The following is a 27,010-nucleotide window of genomic DNA, read 5'->3' as shown; positions in this document are numbered from 1 at the left end:
TAATATGTAGCCCCCCACCCCCCAATTGTGACCAAACAACAGAGAAACAAATTATTCTGGAAATACGTTAATTCCGATGTTTTGTAGTCGCCTACTGTTTTGCGTACCATTTGGCACGTATACATTACTTTGCTATATGCTTTACTACACAAAGTGTAAAGAAGAATCATTGAGAGGAAGCGTGTGTAGCACGTCCTCAGTTGGTGAGAGAATGAGACATACACTGATGTCAGTTCAGATGAAAACTATTCTACATTTATCCCAAACAAGAAAACTTAAAATCAATGCTTGACAACTCAACTTGTTCGAAAACATTGTTTTAGTTAGCACACAACACGCTACTGTAACATTACACGTCACGTGATAGAATTTTGTATTCACAGTCACCTGAGGTGAGAAATCACGTTGTGAGCTATAATATTCAACATTTACCAACCCTTGTGATTTACAACAGAAAAAGCGAAAGTAAGAAGAAGGAATTTTTTTCTCATTTAAACCATGAAAGCATGTTTGTCTACCTCCCTTTGACTTAGATGATACAAATAAACAACTATTGTTAAACGGAGAACAATAGACAAACATGCGCTGACTACATGTGAAGTCGGTAAAAAAAGTGGGCGTCCTCATTATCGTATGGAGACTCAAGAAATCTTGATGACCCACGCCTATGAAAAACAAATTCGTACTTGGTAACAACATACTTTTATATAACGCAATTACATGTACCTAAAGTCAGTTGCAATTTGGATTTTGACAATTTCTGCAACTGAAAAAAATATTCTTCTTTCAATTTAAAACTTTATTTTCTCGAAATATCGAATGCCGTAAGTGCATTCATCCTTTTGCTTTTTCTTCCTCTGTGGGACTTAAAGTCAATTCACTACATGTATATCCGTAAATTCTTTATAACCAATTTTGTGATAATGATAAAAGTTTGCAGGGATTTGATAAGAATTTTGCCGCAGACTCAAGAAAACTTTGCTATATCCAAGTTCGTGATAAACAAGTTGTACTGTAACCATTTATTACAATTTCATTCAAACAATACATAGTTACTACAACCATTATATTAAGAGTCAAAATCTCACTTCTTTGGTTAATTTTTTTACTTTTCTCATTTGGACCCAAACTTGCATCATTTTTTCTTCATTTATGTCCATTCATGATATCTCTCCCACACATACGTGTTTTAGACTTAGTAATGAGGCATTCTTCTCAATGGTACCACTGGCAGCTCAATCAAGTTTCTAACACTTTTACAATTATTTCAAAAAACCGACAGGTTTTTTCTTTGATCCTTGGCGTTCTTCTTCTAATAGCGAGTCCATCAAACTTTTATTAAGAAGTTCACCAACTCTTTTTCCAGTCTGAAAGTGAAAAGGAGAACTAAAATTATCAAAGTCAGACACTTGGGTCTAATTTCCATTTTAAATATCTCTTTAAGGTGGCTAACTATAGTAAATTCTGCAAATATTACTTGATTATGATAGTGAGCATGATGCATAAATTGTACTTTTCAAATATTTAATTCAGCAAATATGAACAAACCCCCCAGGTGGTTTGAACTCGTGATCTGCAGTTTACGAGCCAGATTCTTTGACCACTGAGCTGTTATGATATTCAGCTGAATTGATTGATACAAACGATACAACAATACAAATACCCTTCTTGTGATGTGGTAAACTAAAAAGCACAAGGCTAAGTGTTGTGAGGTACCTTAATAAGGTGAGGAATGAGGATCAATGTTTTATCTCTAAAATGGATTGCACTATCAATCCACTAATGAATAATTGCCCCTTCACTACTAACAAGATAAATAACAAGAGAAAAGCCATCAATGTGACAGCAAATCAAATTTTCTTTTGTATGAACAGAATCCATAATCCATTTGTCAATCCCAAATTGAAACGCACTACCTATCAGAAAAATGGGACACTCTTTATGCAGTATTTTACAAAAAAATGACCAAGTTCAACAGCTGGTATATTTTGCATAAATTATCAAAAATCAAAATCAAAGTAATATGCACAACTCTGATATATGTTCAATTGATCTCCAAATCAAATACATCGTAATTTTAAAACTGTAGAAGGAGTTATCCATTCAATAAGAGAAACATTTTGGCAACTGTCCGCCTGTCATTTTCATTATTTCAATCACTGAATTTTTCATCATAATTATCAGATAACTGGAGTAATTCATTCATAACTTTAAGGAAGATAAAAACAATACTGCTCACTTGAAAACAAGCAAGCTATGTTATATGTATAATTTCATTGTAAATGAATTACATATATTTCTTAATATCTGAAAATCTTAAATACTATGAGTCTGGATTTATTTTTTTAATAAACATGTAGCCTTTTTGATGTATGAGATAATTTCTAGTAAACACCTTTCTTATTTATTTTTGTCTGAGCTGGATTTATTTCTTATTTTAAACTTGTAGCCATTCTGTTCTATGAGATAATTTCAAAGCACTTTTTCTTATTTATTCCAGTTTGAGCCTCCAGGACACATGATTTGGACATATAAAATGTATAAATTTTATATAGATATTTTTATGAGCAAATAACAGGATGTTTACTAGTATCTGCAAGATTTCATTACTATAATATAATTATATACATGAAAAGTGTTGATATGAATTAAAAAATTAATTTGTTTGGCGTTACTTTCAGCCATCTTCCTCAGTTTCAGATCTGCTTTTCTCCTCAAAATCCTTGACATATTTAGTTCAAAAAAAAGTTAGGGCTGCATGATCTAACATCATCCACCTTCTGATTTGTGCTGCTTGTAAAGCAATTTATCAGAAAATATAATATAAAATACCAGTATGTATAATATAAAACAATAATGATATTAAGGCCTACATCAAATAAAAATTGTTTATTATTTCAACTCAATTTCTTTTTAATTAAATCTCTGTCATGGGTTTGTGAGGAGAGAAGGGAATCAGAAATCCTTGACTTGGGAAGATTGATGTTTTCAGATGACACATTCAGACGTGTCATTGGCTACAAAATGACCTGCATCATGTCCTCCAGGCTAGCAGGGTCCAGGCTGCCACTCCCCTCCTTCCTTACTCCTGTCACCGTGCTCCTCTCAGTCACACCCATCGTCAGTCTGAGTATGAATCAAATGCAAAATAAGAGCAAATTCACACTCCCACAATGCTTGACTATGCTAAACAATAACAATGGAAATATATGCATTAAGTATGACAAATGACTACCGTTAAATAAGAGGGGCATTATTCCAAGAAAATTTATCGTATCCTGTAAATATTCACATCTAAACAATAAACATGATGAAAACTTTGCTTCTTACCATATGGAAAGTTACATAACACCATTTAAATGAAATTGAATGAAGGCTAACAAGGCTTTGTATCAAAGAAGAGGATTTTTATAAAGAGACTGAAGAGTATTAATCAAACATACCTTGCTAAACAACAAGCCTCTTCTTTCAAACTAGCATCCACAACATGAGAGTGACCAATCTGTCCAAATTGGGAGAAAATGACAAATATAGTAGTCACAGATTACAAAATTCACTGAGACAAGGCATCACCGAATATAATGTAACATAACATCATATCAAGATATGATATTGCCTCATGTAATATGATACAATATTGTATCGTGTTATACATTATTGCATTTGCAAAGAAAAACAATTTCATAACATAAAATATAATACAATATACAGTAAAACTCATTTAGAACGAACACGGATATAGCTAATACTCAGATATAGCGAAGTCTTTTTGAGTCCCCGGTAAAATTCTTAACAAATCTTTGCAAATTTTTACGGTTATAACGAATTCTGATATAACGAATTTACGGATATAGGGAACTGATTTTGAGTCCCGTAGAGGTGAATTATAACAAAATTTAACACTTTTATAATGAATGTTTATACAGTTTAAAAAAGTTTGCACTACCCTTTAACATAATAGTTTGAATGAATTTATTTTCATATAATTTTTTTGACTTACAATCCAATTATTAACAGTATCAAAGTGATGTATTTTTATTCTAAGCCTCGATTATAGTCTGGTCTAAGAATACATGTATATAGTGAATTTGCTATAGTTAATATTACGAATTCGTTATACGGATATAACGAATTACAGATATAACGAAGTAAATCCATCGGTCCCTAGGACTTCGCTAAAACTGAGTTTTACTGTAGTATCATATAATACAATACCATATCACATAATACATTACAATACTGTAACGTATGATATAATATTGTATAATATAGTATGATCTCGTTTTATAAGTTATGATATTGTATCATATGATATTGTTCTGTATGATATTGTATCATATATGATACATAATATGATATTGTAACATATAATACAATATAATTCAATACAATGTATCATATCATATGATACAACATTATGTTATACAATATCATGTGCTACAATAATATATTATAAAATACAATATCATATTATACAATATCATATCATAATATACAAAAAATGATATAGTATCATATTGTATCAAATAAATTTTTACAATATAATATATGACATAAAATTGTAACATATAATACAAATGTGTATCATATCATACAATACTACATCATAAGAATCATGTAATATCTTGCAACAAACACATCTATCATGCAAGTTTGAATGAGGTAGGAGTTTTTTTTTTTAGCATCCTTGATAATGAAGATCAGGCTCTGTACCCGAAGCTACCTATGTGATTCTTTTTTATAATTAAACGAACCATGCAAGTTTGAAATAGTACTATCATCTATTAAACATGTGACCTGTTCCAAAAAACTTAACCTCCTCCAGCATCTAAAACCTATGTCTCTGATTCAGCATCTAAGCCTGCCTGGGGAGTGCATCACAATCCCAAGATGCATCATTTATTCAAATTTGATAAAGATTGAACCAAAAATAACAAAGATTTTTCTATCAAAGAGCACCTAACTGCTCTAAAAACTTGAACCAGGTAAAAAATCTTAACCTCATCCAGCATCTGAAACCTATGGCTCAGATTCAGCATTCAAAACTGTCAAGTGCACAAGTATCATAAGATGCACCATCCATGCAAGAATGGAGAAGTTAGGACCAGCAACAACTAAGATATCATCATCAGAGGGCACCTGCTCCAAAAACTTTAACCAGCTCTAAAAACCTTAATCTCCTTCAGCATCCAAAACTTATGGCTCAGATTCAGCATTCATGCCTGTCAGGTGCATTAGTATCATAAGATGCATCTTCCATGCAAGTTTGGTGAAGATAGGACAATCAATAACTTAGATAGAATAGATTTAGTAACTTTCACCAGGTCTAGACGCTGACGCCAACGCCGACACCAGGGGTATAGCATAAGCGTATAGCAGTGAGCTAAAAATCAAGTGTCAATTACCGGTATAAGTCCCAAATGTACAATTTCATAACAATATGGAATAAAGGCTTAGGCTATTTTTCATAAAAATAGTGAAAGTTCAATGTATTTCAACTTTGGAAATATTTTATACATTTCATCCTTCTGTATCCAATTTCAGCCTTTTTAAAAAATTGTTTTTCAGTTTTGAGTTCAAGAGTTAGGAGTAATGATTTTGTTCATGAATAGCAAACATTAAATATTAAAACATATACCCCAGATACATGTAAATCTGTGTATTAGTCACTATTAAGCAATGAACTGCAGAAAAATACTACACCCCCTCCCCCCCCCCCCCCCAAAAAAAAGGAAAAAGTAGTTAACGCTCTAACCAATTGCACTATGTTGTTTGGTAACAATTTCAGGGAAAAAAAAGAATTATAAAATAAAACTTGATTTTAATATTCATTTTGATCAGAAATATGTCACAACATGGATGTGTCCCATACCACCTTAACCATGCTGAAAAATAAAAGGGGCATAACTCCCAGAGAGAAAAATTATGGAATGGGAATTTCCGCAAATATGCACTTTACAGCAATTTCACAGGAGTCATACTGATCAACAAACAATTTTAGTTCATGGGCATGATTAAATTAACTGATCCAAATCATTATATTTTTATATTCCATTCCAGTACTCAAAATTAGGGTTAGTCACGTGTTTGTGGAATACTAGAATGAGTCAAATTTATGAGTATTTCCACAATGATCAGAACAAGTTTCATAATACAAATCACCAAGTAAAATAGTTTTAAATAAGAGAGTGTAACTTTATGCAAAATTTACCCCCACATGCATGCTTAAGACACAAACATAAAATTCCCCCGAATAATTATTTTTATCAGTGCAATAATCAGAGATTATCAATACCTTGCACACTGTGACAATACAAGGTGCTGACTGGACCTCAACTCTCTGCACATCATAGGGATCGTCAGAAATCTCCAGTTCCACAAGACCCTCGTCCCTGCTGACAGTCACCTTTGGAATTCTTTAAAAAAAAAATTTAGCATTCTTTACATTGTCAGATGTATATACCGGTAGCATTATTTCATGAACATCATGAATAATGCAAAGAGCAATAAGTCAAACTTCATTTCATATATGAAAAATATATTAAGTAAAGATACTTTGTGTTATAAAGTGCTGCCTTTACTGCTATTGAGGCCACATCAAACAAGTTTCCTCCACACTCTAGTAGCTGAAAACAAGGGCAGAATTTCCTTTATGCCTCAAAATCAACGCAAAGATTAATGCACATAAATAAATGACAAGATTGAGGGATAAAATTAGAGACTATATGAATGCTTTTATATGTTTTTGATCAAACTTACAAGAACATCAACATAGAGGATCCAGCACTGTTCCTCAGGAATGATGCATAGGGCTTCCAAATCAAAGCAACTTGGACAGTCATATGTTCTGGTTAAAATGTTTCCTATCTCTGCTGCTAATTCTTCTCCCCCTCTTCCCTCAAACACAGGGGTGGCATTAGCTGAACTAAATAAAAAAGAAAAAGGTTCATTCGAAAGTTTTTGTAGCTGTTGATTTTATATTAAAAATGAATCAAAAACTTTGTTGCATAGACAGTTCAACCAAGGTAGGGCTTTACTATATGCCTTTTCTAAACTTACCAATCAACAAAAAACTCTAGTCTGCCTTTGTTAGGCTTGTCTGGGGAAGGTGTTCCAAGTTCAGCTTTTACACCAGCAAGAATGTCTGTATTTGCCTTGAAAAAGTATGTGAAATTACATATATATTTCATTACATTACAAAGTCAAATGTTGAGAACAATTCCAATGATAACATACCAAAATCTGAAAATTCTTTAATTGTTTACCAAATTATGAGATTGGTATGTACAGTAATAAGATCACATAATATAACACTAAAAATTTACATAGCACCTCTTTCTGAAGACTTTGGTGATTAAGATTTAGAAAATTGGTACTCGTTCAATTCTGATCCAGAGTATGATGGCAAATGATTGTGTTGATGTCAACTTTGTATGCAAAGAGCTGGCATGAACTGACAGAAAAATTTACTGATCAGTTTGAAGAGAACAGTAATTGAATAATTCATCACACCAACATGCCTTGTCTTGTTTTATTTGATATTTTCTATAATTATGTATAATATGATATGAAAATCATGGCATTGCATTCTTTATATTGCATCTTATATTGGCCCTGTCGCTGTATATACAAGTAGTCCTCAAGCCGATCCTCAGGCTTACATACAGCGATCTTGTGCTAATGTAGTGCTGAAACGAATACCATAAATCAGTATTCGAATATTCGTGAGTGCTATTCGATTCGTATTCGAATATTCGTAGACGTCATGGACAATGTATTAAGCATATATGATAGTTAGTATTACTAAGTGGGTGTATGTGTAGACTGCTTAAACATGTCAGTTCGAAGTTGACACTTAATGCATGAGTATCCATTGAATTGGGTGCGCATTTAATTTTTAAGCAAATAATAATATACTGATTTTTTAAAAATTTCCATCAACTACAATCAAAAGATTTATAACTTCTTTAATAATATACTGCAGTCCTGACTCCTGGATGAGACCGATACGTAACTTCGTAAGTCGGTCCAAATATTTCCGCCATGTTTGATATAGTATTAAACAGAAAACTGATAACGCTCATAACTCCGGAAATGTTCTGTTTATTTAAAAAAACAAAAAACAAATGATATCGAGGTATCTTTTTAAAAAAAACTTTCGATGTACCTTTCGATATTAACTCTCTGTAGCTCACACTCGTTCAAACAGTTAAGCAATTTTTTTCTTCAGCATCTGACATGAATTGAAATCGTTCGATGTAAACCCTGCTTTTACTTTCAAGGCAAATACGCATGGCGGAAGAGTCTATTACTGGGTTAAGTAATAGACTCTACCAAGCATGGCAGTCATAGATGGCTTTATATTTACTTTCGTTCCGAGTAAAATGAAATAACAGGATGCTGCATAGTTTACAGTGCTTGATATGGGTGTTTAACATGTGATCGAATATTCGAATGCTAAATATACATTCGAATATTAGAAATTTACTATTCATTCGCGAATATTCGAACATTCGTTTCAGCACTAGGCTAATGTAAGGTGCATTATAATATACAGTTAAATAATCTAAACAACGTATCAAACTCCTTTATCCTTTGAATTTCCCTACCAGTCTCACACGTGCTGATCCTGTTGTGTTGGACAAAAGTCCAGTCTCAAGTTCTATATGTCTATAATCTTCACATCCCCTTCCATCTTCTCGACAGTTGTCCTAAAATGTATGTAAATGTTTGATATAACATTACTTCATTAATCTTTTTGACATAATTCACTAAATAACACATATGAAAATGTTTTCCATATGTATGTCTGTTACTTATTGACATACATGTATGTAACACACTAAAGTAGCCTCTGAATCTGATAGGGTTTGAACACAGGTTCAATTGACTTAAAAGATATTGGCGAAGTGTGGTTTTAAAAAAGTAAAATAAACATCACCTGTACACCGTGTTTTATAAAAATTTTCTCTGCATCGCTCAAATCAACTTCTGCCATGTCAACTGAAAAATAATATTTCAAAGACTCGTGGTTCCATTGCAATACACAAACCGGAAGTGTGTAAACGTCATTGTTTTTGTGTAAAAGCAATCGGTCTAAAATGACAAAAAATAATCCTTTCACATATTTCTTTTAATTGAAATATTCATAATTTTGATACTTTTTGTTTGAAATAGGATATTTTACTTACTTTATATAAGATTTATCGATGAATTCAATAAAATTAAAAATATTAAGAGAAAATTATTCTGAATATATATATATCTTGTCCGTAATTATCCGAATGATACAGTTTAAAATTGTAATTGGAAATGGCGATGGTTGATGTTGGGTCTATCTGTTGCTAAACACATCTGAAGTCGCCGGTCTTGTCATATACAGTGTGATTATGGATGAAGAAGAGCACTTGAACAAGTAATTATCAGTTAAATGAGCATGATGTATTTCGTGCGGAAAGCAATAGCCGCAAAATCACATTTAAATGATTTTGACAATCACACTGAGATGAGACTTCCACTGTTCAAAAAACTTCAAGAAACTGGTGCTATAACCTTTTAATTTGGTAAAGGGTATTTCTATCTTAAGCTGTCTCATCAAAGATAGCAACCGTGGGTATTTGAATTCCTTATTATTTTCTTGATTAAGTTAAACACTGTTAAATTTAAACGGAAGGTAAAGAACTGTCAGTGACAGGTGTGAACTTGAGCTGTTTATCTTGATAATGACTAAGATTTTTAGACTGGCCATATGGTTTCGTAAATCCTAATCTGAAATAAAAAGTTGTATTAAAGCCGAACCCGACACAAAAGTAGGCTTGATTAAGCCATAATTTATTATCTATCCTGGCATGCCGGTCCTAAACAGAGCGCTGATACTAAAACAAGTCCCACGGGGAAAACAAGTCCCACGTAAGTCCCACGGCAAATGCAGCTATATATCGATATAATTATGATTTATTATGATTAAATGTGATAATATCATATAAATTCACACAACAAAATATTTTTATAAGTTTTTATTACGGATTTATCGACGAAAAATCAAAGATGTTGGTAAAGATAGATAACTCGTACGTAGAATTCATACGGCAGCAGAAGAAATCTATATACCCGCCGTTTATTGATTGATAATTTAATAAATTTTCTTTAACAAAATAAAATCTAATAGCAATAAAAAAAATGACTTTATATTCATTAAATAAGTAAGTAAAAGTTTGGGTAAGTAGACAACTCCTACGCAGAACGCATTCGCCCGCTGAGAAAAGAGCACACCTGCCGCTTACCTGATGGGCGATCTTAATGTTTTACTTTTATTTTCTAACTTAAAAAATGATCATATTAATATTGATAAAAAAAAACCCACATTTATTGATTAACACTCACTAAATGAGTAAAAATCATGAAAGTAAAAAAAAAAATTACGCAGAATCCATAATCTAAACAACTAAATGCTAATTATTTTATTTTATTTTTTTTGTATGTTAGTCTTTTATTTCTTTGTACTAAAAATGCATAGATAAAATTATTAATTTCTTAAGGGGAAAAAAGCGCGAATGACTTAAAAATAAAGGGAAAACTCCAACACAGAATTCTTACGACTGTGGATTTAAAATGCACGCCTGTCATTTATAGTTATGTCATTTTATTTGTAAATTATTTCAGATGGCTGTAATGTTAATATTTTGCCTTATGATTATGTTCAGAAGAGAGGTTTACTTATTGCTGTGATTAATTTATTATATTACATGAAGTTGGGTGATACGAGTTTTATATAGTCCGTATATCACTCCTTTTAAGTTTGACCCAGTTCTGTTCTCTCTAAGAACTGTCATGTTGTAAACCATGCGTTCATTCAGAGTATTTTTTTTTTTGGGGGGGGGGGGGGGGGGTAGGGGGGTATTCAGGTTTGTCGGGGGAGGAGGTCGAGGCATATTTTTGGTCATTTTACGATGAAAATTTAAAAAATTTGATTTTTTTCCAGGGGGGGGGGGATTCCACCCCATCCTCCGAATCCCAGCTCGTGAAAAGTCTGTTAGTGGTGAAAATCTTCCTAAAAGTCAAAGAAAAATCTTGCATCTACTCCAAAAAAAAAAATGTTGACTGAAATAATATTTGATGGAAGTTCATGAGTTATACTAACATATACATGTATTGTTATTAAATTGTTATTGTCAGCAAGAACATTCTCTACGGCAGCTTACCGTTGTCGAGACTGTTCCACGATCTTTGGGTCTAAAGACCAGCTCTGTTTAAAGTGGGTTTTTTTTCTACATAATGAATGAAAAATCGTGTTTCAAAAATAGAAACCAGCAGAGATCGTCATATTTTTCGAAACCCTTATGATAAAAGAGAAGGCTTTGAAAACATGTATAAATATATAGTTGTTTGCTTGTCAATTTTCAGCAAGGAATCAAGCTGTTTTCTCGAGATTTCCATTATATTCCCCCACTTTATTCGGAAATATATACATATGTTAAAAGTAACTTCCTACTGAAATAAATGTTTTCGACTTCTTATTTTATCGAATTATTCATAATACATGTAACTGCTAGAATCACACAAGCGTATATGTATATATAAACATGCATTTCTCTCTCTCTCTTTCTTTGTCTTCCCTCCTTCTTTCACTTCATCCCTTTCTACGTCTTCTCCATTCATCTCTCTCTCCTCGAGAGAGATGTAGTTGAACCTGCGTTTAACTGTTCTAGTACATGTATTTTTTCAATACAATTAAAATACATGTAAGGAGAAAACTATCAAGCAAACGGGATTGAATGTGTAGGAAAATAAATAAATAGCTATAGGACATGCACAAAAAATATGTGACAATATATCAATCATTTTCAAACTGATAGACATATTTTAATATTTTTGTAGCGAGTCGGTAAGAGTTCCACTGCAACATTCACATTCTAAATGTTCGAAAAGCAAAATGTCATTCCGACAATTTTAATGAATCACACTGAACAGAATGAATCGAAGGTCAAGAAATGTTTTACATTTGATAAAAACAGGGACGTATATACTAAGTATATACGTCCCTGATAAAAAGAAAATCAAGAATAATGCAAGATTAATGCATGGCTGCATTACCAAATATTATTGATTTTTTAATGTATATACATGTATTTATTGACATGTGCATATGTTTTTCATACGACAAACAATCATTTACTTCACTTTCCCTCAAACGGTTACACGCAGAGTTTTGTATAAAAGAAAAAAGAAAAAAAAGAAGCGGTACCATTGTCACAATCTGAACACGAACACGTTGATTAATGTATTTTTTTTATCTCTATAAATCATGTACTAATTACAAAATAACTTGCTCACTATTTCCTTTACTACTTTACTATAATATTTGGGGCTAGTGGAAGGGGGGGGGGCTACATGTCCAAAGATGATTGGTGATCGTTGGCTCTACCTATAGCTATACACGTGTATATATACACGTGTTAGTTTCTTGTATATTCTGTATGAATTGAACGGTTTTTTTGTCGCTTAAGAAACAATAGACCTTTGCCTACCTGTATATTGGGAGACGACCGTGAAGCACACCGTGTACACAACCCCCACCCCATCTCTCTCTCTCTCTCTCTCTCTCTCTCTCTCTCTCTCTCTCTCTCTCTCTCTCTCTCTCTCTCTCTCTCTCTCAAATGTTTTAGGTGACTAGGAAAAATAACAGTTATGAACGAGTAGATCTACGAAACACAAAATAGTTATGTTTCAAAATACTATGCAGTCCACTTTTATTATTCCCGTTGATAGAGCAAGGTCGTTACATGCAACAGAATTATCAGAGTTTCTGACACCCAATTAAAACTTATACGTAATCGTTATGTAATCTGTATGAAATTGAAGACGAATAACACTCAATCCTTATATATCTCATGTACACTTACACTGAACACTTAATCAAAAAATAGTATAAGCCATCAGTGTTTTAACTAGTCAAACTTATTTATAATTTCTACAGTACATTCATAACCGTAAACATTTAAACATGTGTGTTACTATCTTCGAGAAGCTTATAAAATACAGAAAAACAAAATTGTTTTTGTAAAGGAAAGTATAATTCATTATTATTTACGAAACAGACAAGAAGATTGCCATGTCATTGAGTTGAATCATTTTACAACGTTCAACATTGAACCGGGTGCTTTTTTTTCCTCCATTGAAAACTGAAACCAAAATATACCCGGTTACATTCGTTACACTGATATCATGCAATGTAAAATTTTGCTACAGTCTTATGAATGACGTATGTAATATTTGTTTTTAGAAACAAAATCAGGACTTGAAGATTTACATATAGTTTGGTGAACTAGGCTGTGAAAGTCTTAGATTTAGATATGAAAAAGAACAGGCTAACGTATTGTGTAAGCATTCCAGATTTTATAATTATTTGTTCTCCAAAATTCATAATTTTAGTAAATTTTTATGGAGAAAGAATATACGTTTAAAGCAAAGTGCACGCACATTTTCGTATATACACAATCAGATTTGTACAATGTTAGTAACTGTTTACATCTTAAAAAACTTGGAGAAGATGTAAGAATTTTTCTTTGGCTTTGTAGATGATTTTCGATCACATACTTTTCATGAGCTGAATCTAGATGGGATTCGGGGGTGGGGGAGGGGGGGGGGGGGGGGTGGAGTTCCGCCCCCCGTGGAACAAATCAAATTTCTTAAATTTCCTCGATCCCCTCCCTTAACAAACCTGCATATACCCCTCAAAAATATTCTGGATGAACGGATGGTTTTTATTACGTTTTAATATTAATAATAATCTGATAGTTATTTGTTGAATCGTTAATTGGTTTAGTTAAATGATATCAAGATCACAAACTTTCGCGCCAGACGAACAAGTTATGATAATATTTGACAGTATACTTTTTTAAAACACAGTAATTCTTATTGAATTCTTACTCAGGGTTATTAGAAAAGTTCGCGGACAAGTTGACTTGCAATTGTGAGCGGACTATTTACATGATACTAGCGAAACTTTTCAGATTTAACTTTTATTTTCTAAGAAATATGAAACGATTTGTTTGTTTTAAATGCACCATAAAAAATACACATCTTAATTATTTGATGAGTATGCTTCACGGAGCATGTCAGGTTTTTTTTTTTTTTTTTTAAATTTTTTAAAATTTTGTACGCATTATTCCTTATTAAGAAAATGTACCGTTGAAGTGCATAAAAATAAACGATATTTCATTTGACATCACAATAACTTATGAGGATTATTTTATGAAAGTTTTAAGTTGGAGAATTTCTGACCGTTTTATCGCCGAACTTGGACGAACAACGCTTGAAAAATGAGTAAAAAAACTTTGACGTCTGTTATATTTATGGACATCTTGGAGCACCGGGCCGTCATTTAATTTTGTGTGCACGCAGGAAAATCTCCGATGGTCACCAAAGGGTTCTTGTATGAATGCTACTATTTTTTTTTTATAGGAAAAACGTTTACAACTTGAATCACAGAGGTTTAAAGATGGAAAAACTGTTGTTTAGCCCTTGCAGCACCCCCCCCCCCCCCACCCACCTACAGCCGGGATCTTGCACTTATAGATTTCGCTTATTTACCTCATCTAAAGTCGAAACTGCGTAGACAGAAATTGTTGGACCTAAATGATCTACGATATGCCACAAAAGGCATTATACAAAAGCTTGACAAATAATGGTATGGACGTGCATTTTATAAATCGGTTAAATTTCTTAAAAAGTGTGTGGAACTGAAAGGTGTTTACTTTGAAAAAGAGTAATTAACATGTTTGACTTTCAGTTGTTTGACGTCACCTGACTTCGTGGAAATATGAAATGTTGCTCCGTAAATCTAATTCACGCAAAGTAAAAATCGCTGTGTCTTTTGGAGAAAAAAAATTAAATTCATACTTACTTTCAAATGGTAGTCATTTAAAATAAAACATACGCCAATCTACAAAGTTCACAGTAATTTTGCCGTAAATCACTTTCCGCGAAGTTTTCTAACAACCCTCGTACAGTTGATTAAAAAAAAAACTAAGGTAATGAAAAAATCATATCCATTTTTTTATTAATATGATCATTTTTAAGTTAGAAAATATATAACATTAAAATAACCAATCAGGTAAGCGGCAGGAGTGCTCTTTTCTCGGCGGGCGAATGCATTCTGCGTAGGAGTTGTCTACTTACCCAGCGTTTACTTAGTTTGTGTTAATTAATGAATATAAAGTCAACTTTTTACTGCTACTGGATTTTATTTTGTTGGAGAAAATTAAAATTATCCATCAATTAAACGGCGGGCATATAGAGTTCTTCTGCTGCCATATGAATTCTACGTACGAGTTATCTACCTTTACCAACATCTTTGATTTTTCGTCGATAAATCCGTAATAAAAGCTTATAAAAATATTTTGTTGTGTGAATTAATATTATTTTAATACATTTAATCATAATCAATCATAGATATATCGATATATAGCCGCATTTGCCGTGGGACTTACGTGGGACTTACGTGGGACTTGTTTTCCCCGTGGGACTTGTTTTAGTATCACCCTAAACAGAGAACTCTAGAGAACTCTAGAGAACTCTGGGATTTTTTCATTTAAAAGGGCTAATAAATGCTTTATTATGCATGTATCTGTTCAGTAACGTACATGTTATACTACATACATAAACTCATTAAAGTTGATTTTAAACTAATTAAAGACAAATTCCCGAAGGAAATCTAGTCGGCGTGATCGTCAAACTCCGATCCCGATCTAATGTCATTTAGACATTGTTTCTATATACAGGTTACCTCAAGCCATTGGTATAATAATGCACGTAAAAACACAAAATAATATATATTAAGCTATCACATTTCAATGATCATATTCTGTTGTTATAAATAAAACAACTTGCGTACGTTATTATCATTGTAAAGAAAAAATGTATCTTGCTTTTTACCGTTAACGAATGACTCTTAAATTTCATTTGATCATTAAAAATGTATTCCTAAAGCATATTGTAAATAATTAAAACAGAAATATAGAATTTGACCACAATCGTGAACATGCCCCTTTAATTTCTTCTGTAAGGAAAAGGCAATTTATGCACTATTTTTAAAGCCTTTATATCACTTAATTAATATTAATAATTTCTAGTGTCATAGTGGATCTCAGATATTCTTTCGATTGTTCATTTATAAATGCATATTCATGGAGAAGAGTTGTTTTATTACACTCAGTCGTAAAAGTATCAAGATTTGAAGTTGACGACAAGCAAAAAGTCAGTATCATAATTAAAATCAAATCACAAACGGAAAATAAAGACACTAACGCTACAAATTATAAAATATAATTAACCTTAAATAAAATCCATGTTAAGAATTATATTAAATGTTGAAAGAATTTAAAAAAGAGTAATTTTAATGGACTTGTAAACTGCTCGGGATTGAGATCCTTTGAATAATTTAGTCTCCCCCAACTTGATGTTTTGTGTGAAATAATTAATATTTACTTAAATCCAAATATTTTAAATATATATTTCGACTAAAATACAACTTTTTTTATCATATAAAATGCAAAAATAGGTTCTAAATACTTTAAATATGAAAAAATCTCCAGAGTTCTCTAGAGTTCTCTAAAGTTCTCTAGAGTTCTCTTGTTTAGTAGTACCCCTGGCATGCCAACAGATCTCACCTATATAGTACCATTTCTCGCCAGTGCATTGTTTAATAATAATATTTTTTGTGTTTAATTTTCTGTGTTGATAAATAACATAACAATGCGAGAAATGGTACTCGGCGAGGGCTGGGTGCATGCAAGATAGAATGTTCTATCATTAAAATGACAGATGTCTTACGGACCGGGTTTAATGATAAATTTTCTGTGTGTTTGAAGTGCAAAATTATTGCATCAGACTGATTGATCTAGAAAATTCATTGAAGTTAGAGGCTTATATAGTGGTTAAAGAAGAAGGATGAGGCTCTTCTTCTTCCTCTATGCAGTTTACTCATTTTTGGAGTGTTTTAGTACTCTGCATGGTGAATGGGATATAAAAACACACAGAAACATAGAGAAACATTTCGAATGATGATCTAGCTATGATAGTTGTGTTCAGCTAAATGAATATCATATGATATGTCTTACTATTTTTTCCTTCATTCAAAGTTTTGCATTTTGAAAATTTATCTGCATTTATAAAACTAATTACAGTGTTAATTTATTTTACTTGTTATAACAGACGCCATAGAAATGGAGGGGCTCAAAATAGTACAGCAGATAATCAAATGAAGGATTCCCATGACAGGCGAGTTTCTGATTTGATTTTTTGCTTGTGCTACATGTAGATCTCCAGTGTTTATATGTTGCTATAAAATCTTATTAAACATATTTTTTTTTATCTTTAAGAACAACAAAGTAATTGAAATCTCTCATATGTGATTAAATATGGTCTAAGTATAAAAAAGATATGTTGTAACTTTAAATCTAAATTGTTCTAGTTCATGAAATTTGATTTTAGCTTAATAAATTATAAGATTTTTCACTGCATAGCAGCATATCTGATTGTAACCACAGGAATATTTCATTACTGGTATATAATTTGAATAAGTATACTATGTATAGTAACTTTTTATTGCTTAATGTAAACATTAACTGTTCATTGCAGGTTGCACTACAGTATTAAATTTTACTACCCCGGTATATATTCTTACCAAAATTGCACAACTTTATATACAGGTTAAAAATTCAAAACGAACTTCTGGAAAAAATCCTCTTGACATCTTTCTAAACAACGCTTCATTTACAATTTTCTAGCAAAATACACAAGTGCATCCAGCAAGGCGTAAGACTTTGTTTACCTCGAAGTTACACGTGTGCTTGGAAATCAAGCCCGGGCCTTTTCACCCCCCTCCGGAAACAACACGCATCAAAAATTCAAATGACCTCGCATTATTGCAAAACTGGGATAGTTAGACTTCTTACACATTGCTTTTCATCTCATAAAAAAAATCAGCTCCTGTCTCGAGCGGAAACGCCCCAAATTCAAAGGAACTTTCAGGAATTATTTCGCCTCAGCCATGTTTTGATGTGAACCTTCAGTGAAATACTGTAGTGACACCTGCAATAAAACTCATTTTTTGTTATCGCAAAATCAACATTAATAAATTGATTAATACTCATTGTGTTGTGTGACTTAAAAAAAAATTATGAAGATATCTACTCATTTCAGAAAGTTATGAACGATTTTTTTAACACCATAGTGTACACGGTGGCCACCGATATATGAAAATATGATCAAAGTTATACTGTATGCATTTACACGGTGTTTTGATATTCAGTGATTTTTTGGTTTTAAATTGACAAGTGATGTATGAAAATGTATAAAATGATGCAAAATAATTAATATCATGTGGACCCCAGAAATTATGTCAGCAAAAAATTCGATGACCCTGCCTCTGGGGGGTGGGGTAGAGAAAACATCATTATTTCATACAATTTATGAAAATAGAGACGTAACAGGGTGTATATTATTACCGTTTCCTGTATTCTAGTAATTTGGATATCGTAATATGTGGAAATGTTCTATAACCAGAAAACAGCGATCATTTACTGTATCATTTTTTGACCCGATTTTCCCTGCAAATTTTGTAGATCATGTTTTTTTTTCTCCTTTGTCTAAAATAGCATGGTCTGGTTCTAATCTAACTTACGTGAGTGATACATCTCGGCTGATTTCCGCTTTCGTATCAATATTTCTCAATTTTGGACATAAATTGTGCATTTCTTACTGTAACACAAGGGCCTAAACAACTTTCTAAACAACGTACGCTTCATTTACAATTTTCTAGCAAAATTCACATGTGCATCCAGCAAGGCGTGAGACTTTGTTTACCTGGAAGTTACACGTGCTTGAAAATCAAGCCTGGGCCTTTTCACCCCCCTCCGGAAACAACACGCATCAAAAATTCAAATGACCTCGCATTATTGCAAAACTGGGATAGTTAGACCTCTTACACATTGTTTTTCATCTCATAAAAAAAATCAGCTCCTGTCTCGAGCGGAAACGCCCCAAATTCAAAGGAAAATTCAGGAATTATTTCGCCTCAGCCATGTTTTGACGTGAATCTTCAGTGAAATACGTAGTGACACCAACATATATCCTTTTAGAGGAAATGGACCCATTGTTGTAGATTTTGCATGTAGCTTTGAAATTCTTGAACTACATGTACATGTATTACAGGTCCAAATTTGTCCAAACTTGGCACAAAACATCCTTGAAATGTAACTTAAATAGATGACTCTGAAATCATCCTCAAACTGTATATTTCTGTTATAGTTCAGTATAGTGATAAAACTTTGGAAAGATGCTTGAAATACTTTTTTTTTGCTGCTTTCTTAATAAGACTTACAATTCAGCAATAATTTTCTATTGTCACTCTAAAACAATTTATATAAATACATGCAAGCATGTACAGTAATAGAATAATAAGGAATCTGTGTACCAGTAATGAGAAATTAAGGACTGACAGAAAATAACTGGTACCATGCATGTATATTGCATAAAAGTCTACATATCGAGTTTATATATCATCTATATGATTTTTAACAAAACTGTTGAATCAGAAAATGATATAGATAAATGAATTAATACACATGTATATACTGTTACATACATGTACCTATAAGAAAAAGTTCAAAGGAAAGAGAACTAACATTCTGTTTATCATGTTTACAATGAACAAAAATCTGACTTTTGTTACCCGTCGCAAGGGGAATGGTCACAGTAAAAGCTGATTATAATCAAATTTAAATTTTCCATTTCTCTACTGTTTACAATATGCGTTTAATAATAAGGTATTTGCGTTTCAAATGGCTCTAAATTTGAACATCAGTTGTAAAGTTACAAATGAGATACATGTATATATATAGAACCCCTAATTCTTTTAAGGTATTTGGTATACGGGACACCTCCATATCATGACAAATTTTCGAATGAAATAATAAAATCATGTTTAATTTCATAATTTTTTTTCTCTCCTGAAATTGTTACCTATCAGTGTTAGAACGTTTCCTAAGAATCTGTAAGTCGAGTTCGAATTACACTGGGGCTTTTTTTATTTATATCTTTCCAAAAAAATTTAAAACCTTTTATTTAATCAAATATTGTAAAATTTGAAAATTCTAAACTGGTTAAAATATATTTATTATAATGTATTTTTATCCACATTAATATCAGCAGGTGTCCAAAACCACCTTAAAGCTGAACACCGCTCGTAAATAGGCACTGTCCGCCATATTTCTCTTTAATCACTGCTGTCCCTACAACCCTTATATAAGGGACAGACCTCTAAACAGTTCAAAGTACTTCGCTGTAGAGGTCTCACCTGTGTGGACGTACATTTTGCCTCGCCGTGTTACCCGGTCGCGATAAAATTATCAAATTGAAGCCAGGAGAATACTAACATCAAATAAATTGGTCAATGCATTATTTACGAACAGAAAATGAACATAAGATAAGAAAAAAATGCATAAAATCTAAAGACCACGAAAGGAATACTACATGTCGGCCACGAGGTTCAGGTGTGCAATCGGGTGTAACGAAATCGAAGGTTTATATACCAGGTATCTGTGTGACGGTGCCTATTTACGAGCGGTGTTCAGCTTTAATTTTTGTAGATGAGACAAATACCCTGATTTTAGTAATTTACAATATAACTGACAAGTGACTGGGGCTTTTTTTATTTATATCTTTCCAAAAAAATTTAAAACCTTTTATTTAATCAAATATTGTAAAATTTGAAAATTCTAAACTGGTTAAAATATTTTTATTATAATGTATTTTTATCCACATCAATATCAGCAGGTGTCCAAAACCACCTTAATTTTTGTAGATGAGACAAATACCCTGATTTTAGTAATTTACAATATAACTGACAAGTGACGGGCAGTAATTGGGGAACATTTTTCAAACATAAATTATGAATCACTGTCCCCAGATATGATGAAGGCGTCAGTCCAAATATGCAAGCAAAACTAAATTGGCCGATAAACAATTCTCTGAAATGAATGTAACAGGCTGTTTTATGTTTCTCTTGGTGAAACTATATTTATGCAAAAGTGATTATTCATTCAAACACATTTATTCATGGTCTAATACAGTGATTATTTATGTTTATTTGTTTATAGTTTGCAGGGGGTATGTAAATGTAATTGTGAAACAAATAGCAAATATGGTACTCCCAAAATAACTGAATAGATTGACCTTTAAAATGATCATAATATACATTGTTTGTTCTTTTCTTAGCAATAGGACAAGTCATGTTTCAAATCTGGTCGTTAATTTTGTTGTTGTAATTTACGTAGTATATTGAAAAACAGAATGATGATACCTCATAGTCATCAGTTAAGTTCTAGTTACGTCTTTGTAAGATATGATTCAATATTGATTCATATACATGAAGAATATTACCATTTCAACAACAAGTCTATTAAGGCAATTAACTTCTAACCATTAAAAATTCCAAATTGGGCGTACATTCATGAGAGTACATGGTGTGTTAATTGTTGTATTGGATTTCTTTATTAAATGAAATTTACAAGTCATTTGCAGGGAATATGATCAAATATTGTTTTTACTTTGAAATAAAATTCTGACTTTTCAGCAAAAAAAATTTTGATTAATTTTTTTGTATGTTATCCATTTTAGACTTAATGAAAATGGGGAGCCCAAGGGACCTATTGTCAAGACACTGAAATCCCGACACAAGGGTCCAGTAGAGGATGGAGTGACAACCATTAACCTGGGACCTCTGTGTAGAAAGCTGGGCCTGGCCTGGTTGATGACCGACCCCAATTTGTGGTGTGTCAAGGACATTTGCGGATGGGTGTGTGCCATCTTCACTTGGCTGCTGGTCCTATACGCAGAATACGTTGTAAACTTTGTCATGCTTCTTCACAATCCTAATACAACATGGAGTATAGTAAACGGCCTCATATTCCAGTTCTTTGCTTTCATGGCAGTGGCGTCACACGTGCGGTGTATGCTGACTGACCCGGTAAGTACTAGCTTGATCCTCTAGGTCTGTCTCTGTCGCTGGGTCTTTCTCTGAATTGAAGACTGGTTAACCAATTAAATAAGTCTTAGAAGTATGTTCAATACAGTCAATGGTTAGAAATGTGTTTAAAGGTACCAAATATGTTGTGAAGTAAACTGCACAATTTTACATTGTATTTAAATGTATTAGAAAATTTTAAACCAAATACCTGTAAGCAATGTTTTATCAAATAATTCTATGACTTGGATCAACCCACGTGCAAAGTTGTACATACATGTAAATGAACCTCTGCTGTACCAAAACTAGTGTCTTAATTATATGTACTGTATCTCTCGAGAAATGAACAAACACTAAAATTGTTTTCTTTATTTAAAAGGGTGCTGTGCCAAAGGGAAATGCAACACAGGAAAATATCAAGCGGTTGAATTTAGCAGACGGACAGGTTGTATTCAAATGTCCTAAATGTGTCTCCATAAAACCGGACAGGGCTCATCACTGCAGGTAATGGTTACTGATTATGATATGTTGACTCGATCTCTAAAATTTACCAAACCCACCCTTTCTCCTCTAACACCAAATCTAATAGGAATTTAAACTTTTTTGGGACACTGCAGCTGGAGTTTATTGGAGAAAATTATTACCATATACCAAACCGGCCCACATATCAAAGTTGATTCTAAAAAATTATTTACAAATAATGATCATATTTTAAAGTACTTTTATTTACTTAGAAGCATACTGATAAATGACAGAAATGATAAATGCACATAATCTTATGCTTTTTAATGAAGACTGCAGAAATATCTAATATGATGAAAATTTGAAAAATGACATTATGATAATATTTCTCCTTTGCAATATTTTTTAAACTATAAATGTAATGGAAAATGTTGTTAATTTTTTTTAAAAACATATATATATATATATATATATATATATATATATATATATATATATATATATATATATATATATGTATATATATCTATTTAACATATCTATTTTATAGAGCATATCTCTTTTATTTAGCAAATTTTTTCAGCAAAAAGCTTTGTAAACAATTGTTTTATCTTTTTGACTTTTTAAAAAAACCACTAACAATTTCATACCATTCCAAATAAATTTTGAAGTAAAAAAAATTGCTTTTATGCAGGGCAGTAACTTAATATTTCAAGCAGATTTAAAAGCACAAAGACTAGTTGATATATTTTTGACATCTTGGTTATTCTTTTCAGTGTTTGTCAAAGATGTATTAAGAAAATGGACCATCACTGTCCTTGGGTTAATAACTGTGTTGGAGAAAGTAACCAAAAATTTTTTGTTTTATTTACGGTAAGTATTAAATTTAAGAACAATTTTGTAAAAGCATATACTGGTACACTATTTCATTTTGTTCAAGGTGCAAGCTGAAAAATGTACACATTGATCTTATCATCCATGCATGCCAAGCAGATACATGTATTATAATTAATATGCATATTTGTGAAATGATAGTCCTCTTTTTATTTCCATCGTGATAATAGACAATGTTGTATAAGTGTACCGAGCATTCAGCAGAAGTGTCTGTATTTTGAACATGTCATTAATATTTCATACTCCTAAGTTTTTTTCTGCTTTTGTTTTTCAGATGTATATATGTATTATATCATTCCATGCCCTGTACATGTCCATTCATCATTTTATAACCTGCGTTGGGAGAGAATGGAAAAGTAAGTGTACGTATAAAAGTTGAGGTTACCCCAATGTCTATTAATTACAAGTGTTTGATATTCATTTTCACACTCCAAATGGCAGTCTGTCTATTTTGACATGAAACAGTAAATTAACTCACTGTACACCAGAAATGAAAATAAAAATATTTGCCATTAAGGATTGTTTTATGAATTACAAATACATTTCTTCACTGTACATGGAATTTTCTTTCAATAGTCTTTAAATCTTTACTTTGTTCTTATTACATGCTTATAAATACTTATTATTATTCCAGCATGCTCAGGGGTGTCTCCTCCAGCCACCACAGTTTTTCTCATATTTCTAATTTTTGAGGCTCTTCTTTTTGGGATTTTCACCGCCATTATGTGTGGCACCCAAGTGTCAGCAATTTGCTCAGATGAAACAGTAAGTTAGTTTCTGAATTGGCATGTTAGTCTACTTGTAATCGTTTCTGAAGTGGCATGTTAGTTTTTAAAGATCATTTTAACATGATCAAACATTGTGTATTTCATTAAAGAATCATTTTGGAATAATACTTACTGTTTAAGTTGTTCACTGTTTGCAAAGATATAGATTGCTCAAATTCAAGATAAGGATTTCAAGGGGAAAAACATGCTTATATTCCATGACTCAAGTACATTGGTTAACTTGTATACAATAATGTTCATCTTTCTACTCTTAGACTAGTTGGTAACTCTTTTGGGTATCAAACCACAGGACTTAAATTAAATTTCTTTTGAATTAATAGCCATGTCTAATCACCAAGCAAACTTCTGAAGACTTTGTATTAAATGCACTTTTACACTGCTGTTTGTGGTGCATTAAAAATCAATTTGGTTTTATTTTCTCTAGGGTATTGAGAGTCTCAAGAATGATGACTCTCACCAAAAGAAGGGCTACTGGCTGAGCCTGAAGGCCACCTTTGGCCACCCCTTCAGCTGGAAGTGGTTCTCACCATTCAGTACACCAAAGTTTGCATATTCCAAATCATATCTGCACTGTGTGTAACAACAGAAGACCTCCGGGAGTGGTTGATTGTGTTGACCAATATGTCATATTATACACTAGATGATGTATTATTATTGTTTTATTTTTATATGATTTTAATACTTTGATATTGTTATAAATTATTTCTGTTGCCATAATTATTTATGCACATCTCCATAATATTTTATTAAAGTTCAGATGGATTTTCATTCAAGTATTTTAAGATCTGCTTGTATAAAGTCTACTTTTGAAATGCACACAATACTGTGAAGGTAGAATCTGACAAAAGTGAAAACTTCCATATTTAGAATTAAAAGGACAATGTACTCATCTAATAAAATAGTATTGTTGATTTCTCATTGGACTCTCTGTGCACTCCACACTGAAAAGTTGGAAACTATTAAATATTCTACCCATTTTAGTACTGTAGATTCCTTATTTTACGCGAGTACTTAATTCCGCCATTCAACGGTTTACTGCAAATTGCGAGAACATAAAAATCGCTAATGTCGAAATTTTATCATAGTGTTATGTAGTTTACATATGTTCGAAAATTTTAACTGAGATTTTAAAATTCGCGAGACGGGCTTCTCGCGATTTTACGCAGATATTAATTCGCCGCGTTTGATTAGGAATTTACAGTATAAGGCAAAGCTGTTTTGTTTCAAATATGCCCACCAAAATACATTTTTTCTTAGTGACAGAGGGTCCGTAGAAAAAAACAAATATGTTTAAGCATTACATGTACAAAGGCAAGAATGTCAAAAACTTTTGTATTTTAACTTGATTTATTGTTTTCTATCAAGTCTGTCCTTTAATTAAAAGAAACATGATCATGTACTAGTATTGCACTAGTGTAACATATTATGCAACATGAAATTCATCATGATTTTTAACATGTCTTCTAAACTGAGAAGTTTCATAGTTTTGCATGTAAAAGTTCTGTACATGTAAATCAAGTTTTTCAACACATCAAACTATCAGCCGACAAAGCAAAATATATATGAACAACATATGACTTAACTGTGGCCATTGTACTTAAAGTTGTATTTAAATTTTTTGGCACTTGTTGCACTTGGTAGTGGGGAACTTGTGCAAATGCACTCATGATTTACACAAATGGATATGTTGGTTCTTAGAAGCTCATCAGATATTCTCTGACATTTTATAAATTTTAAATTCGGAGAAAAATTGCATGATTGTCACATTAACATTAACGATGACAAAAAAAAGAAAAGAACTTTAGAGCAGTTATGACACACAGATAGACAGAGTCCTTCATATGGAGTGAAATATATATATATATCTATGGTTTTTTGGGTTTTTTTCTATTTAGACTGACTTGTTTTCAAACCGATTTATTGTTATCAATATTAGGATTTTAATTAACAAGATTGAGATTGATTTTAAATTTCCTTCACTGTCAAAATCATACATTAAGTTTGTATTTTTTGTGAATGTTTCATGTTACATGTAACTTCAGTAATACAAATTTTTTTTCTATTAAATTATACTTCAGTTCCTTACGTACCATATATTTAGATCAAAATTATTTTTATCACAAATTTTAGCATAATGAAATCAATTTATGCCTGTTGTTTAATATACCTGTCGCTGTGTTTAGAGATATTTTTAAATTATCATGGCAATACAATGGAATTTTATTTTTTGTTTATTCCAAGGAAAGCGATAGACTTTTAACGTAAAGGATTTTAGGTACACGTACAAAACAGAGACATGGCCTCAATTTTTGCACGTGTTGGTATTATAAGTTGTTGGTCAGAATCTTTGAGATAAATTAGCACAACTTTACACACGTGTGGTGTGCCTTAGGTAATACTTTACATGGAATCCATAAATTAATTTTTATTCAAACAGAAAAGAGAAATGAAACAAGAAGAAATGCTGAAATTTTTTGTTTTTGTTTTAATAGAGTAACAAACCATGCTTGGGTATATAAAATGTATAGATTCAAAGATCAAAGAATTGAATCAGATTTCATTCATGTATTTACTTTGCAAAGTACTACGAAATGATGTTCGATTTTTTTTTCTTCAAAAACACAAATTTAGGTGTTGTTTTTTTACATTCGGGTTTTGATGTGATTGAAAAACTAACATGTTCATGTATTAAACACTGTGAAATACAGCTGCATTGTTTTATCCTCATTCTTTACTTGTGTATGTATTTTAATAATAATAATAATGTTTCAATAACAATATTGCCTACTGATCTACTAGTTTCAGTTAGATACTTTCAATCATGCTTATAAAAAACACA

At 31.9% G+C, this 27,010-nt stretch overlaps 2 protein-coding genes across 4 annotated transcripts; one reads left to right on the top strand and one right to left on the bottom strand.

Annotated features, from left to right (window-relative positions):
* Positions 1-1,007: 1,007 nt before the first annotated feature.
* LOC128190665 (exosome complex component RRP42-like) lies at positions 1,008-9,076 on the bottom strand. The gene is made up of 9 exons (XM_052862786.1): positions 8,942-9,076; positions 8,610-8,711; positions 7,060-7,154; positions 6,760-6,925; positions 6,556-6,626; positions 6,296-6,416; positions 3,444-3,502; positions 3,030-3,126; positions 1,008-1,367 (listed from the first exon to the last, which is right to left on the bottom strand). The coding sequence occupies exons 1-9, from the start codon at positions 8,996-8,998 to the stop codon at positions 1,263-1,265; spliced, it is 873 nt and encodes a 290-aa protein (XP_052718746.1). The 5' UTR covers positions 8,999-9,076; the 3' UTR covers positions 1,008-1,262.
* A 213-nt stretch (positions 9,077-9,289) lies between these two features.
* Positions 9,290-26,878, top strand: LOC128188528 (palmitoyltransferase ZDHHC3-like). Of its 3 annotated transcripts, none has more exons than XM_052859631.1 (8): positions 9,290-9,415; positions 17,215-17,280; positions 21,682-22,030; positions 22,407-22,531; positions 23,266-23,362; positions 23,658-23,745; positions 24,018-24,148; positions 24,596-26,878. In XM_052859631.1, exons 1-8 carry the CDS (start codon positions 9,390-9,392, stop codon positions 24,749-24,751), a joined length of 1,038 nt encoding a protein of 345 aa, XP_052715591.1. In that variant the 5' UTR covers positions 9,290-9,389; the 3' UTR covers positions 24,752-26,878. The 3 variants fall into 3 exon arrangements, with proteins under 3 accessions (XP_052715591.1, XP_052715593.1, XP_052715592.1); XM_052859632.1 differs by having other exon boundaries at positions 9,306-9,415; positions 23,658-23,739; XM_052859633.1 differs by lacking the exon at positions 17,215-17,280 and having other exon boundaries at positions 9,301-9,415.
* Positions 26,879-27,010: the final 132 nt, after the last annotated feature.

The sequence above is a fragment of the Crassostrea angulata genome, chromosome 6 (genome assembly GCF_025612915.1).
Source record: "Crassostrea angulata isolate pt1a10 chromosome 6, ASM2561291v2, whole genome shotgun sequence".
In the NCBI taxonomy this organism is placed as follows: domain Eukaryota; kingdom Metazoa; phylum Mollusca; class Bivalvia; order Ostreida; family Ostreidae; genus Magallana; species Magallana angulata.
The sequence above is the reverse complement of the archived record's forward strand: the minus strand, read 5'-3'. Positions and strand labels throughout refer to the sequence as shown.

Excerpts from the sequence above, each read along its gene's own strand:
- LOC128188528 (XM_052859631.1), top strand. The coding sequence starts at position 9,390 with ATGGATGAAGAAGAGCACTTGAACAA. Across the intron at positions 9,416-17,214 it reads GAAGAAGAGCACTTGAACAA|ACGCCATAGAAATGGAGGGG; the intron begins GTAATTATCAGT and ends TTGTTATAACAG. Across the intron at positions 23,363-23,657 it reads AATTTTTTGTTTTATTTACG|ATGTATATATGTATTATATC; the intron begins GTAAGTATTAAA and ends TTTGTTTTTCAG.
- LOC128190665 (XM_052862786.1), bottom strand. The coding sequence starts at position 8,998 with ATGGCAGAAGTTGATTTGAGCGATGCAGAGAAAATTTTTATAAAACAC. Across the intron at positions 8,712-8,941 it reads TTATAAAACACGGTGTACAG|GACAACTGTCGAGAAGATGG; the intron begins GTGATGTTTATT and ends CATACATTTTAG. Across the intron at positions 7,155-8,609 it reads GATCAGCACGTGTGAGACTG|GCAAATACAGACATTCTTGC; the intron begins GTAGGGAAATTC and ends TACTTTTTCAAG.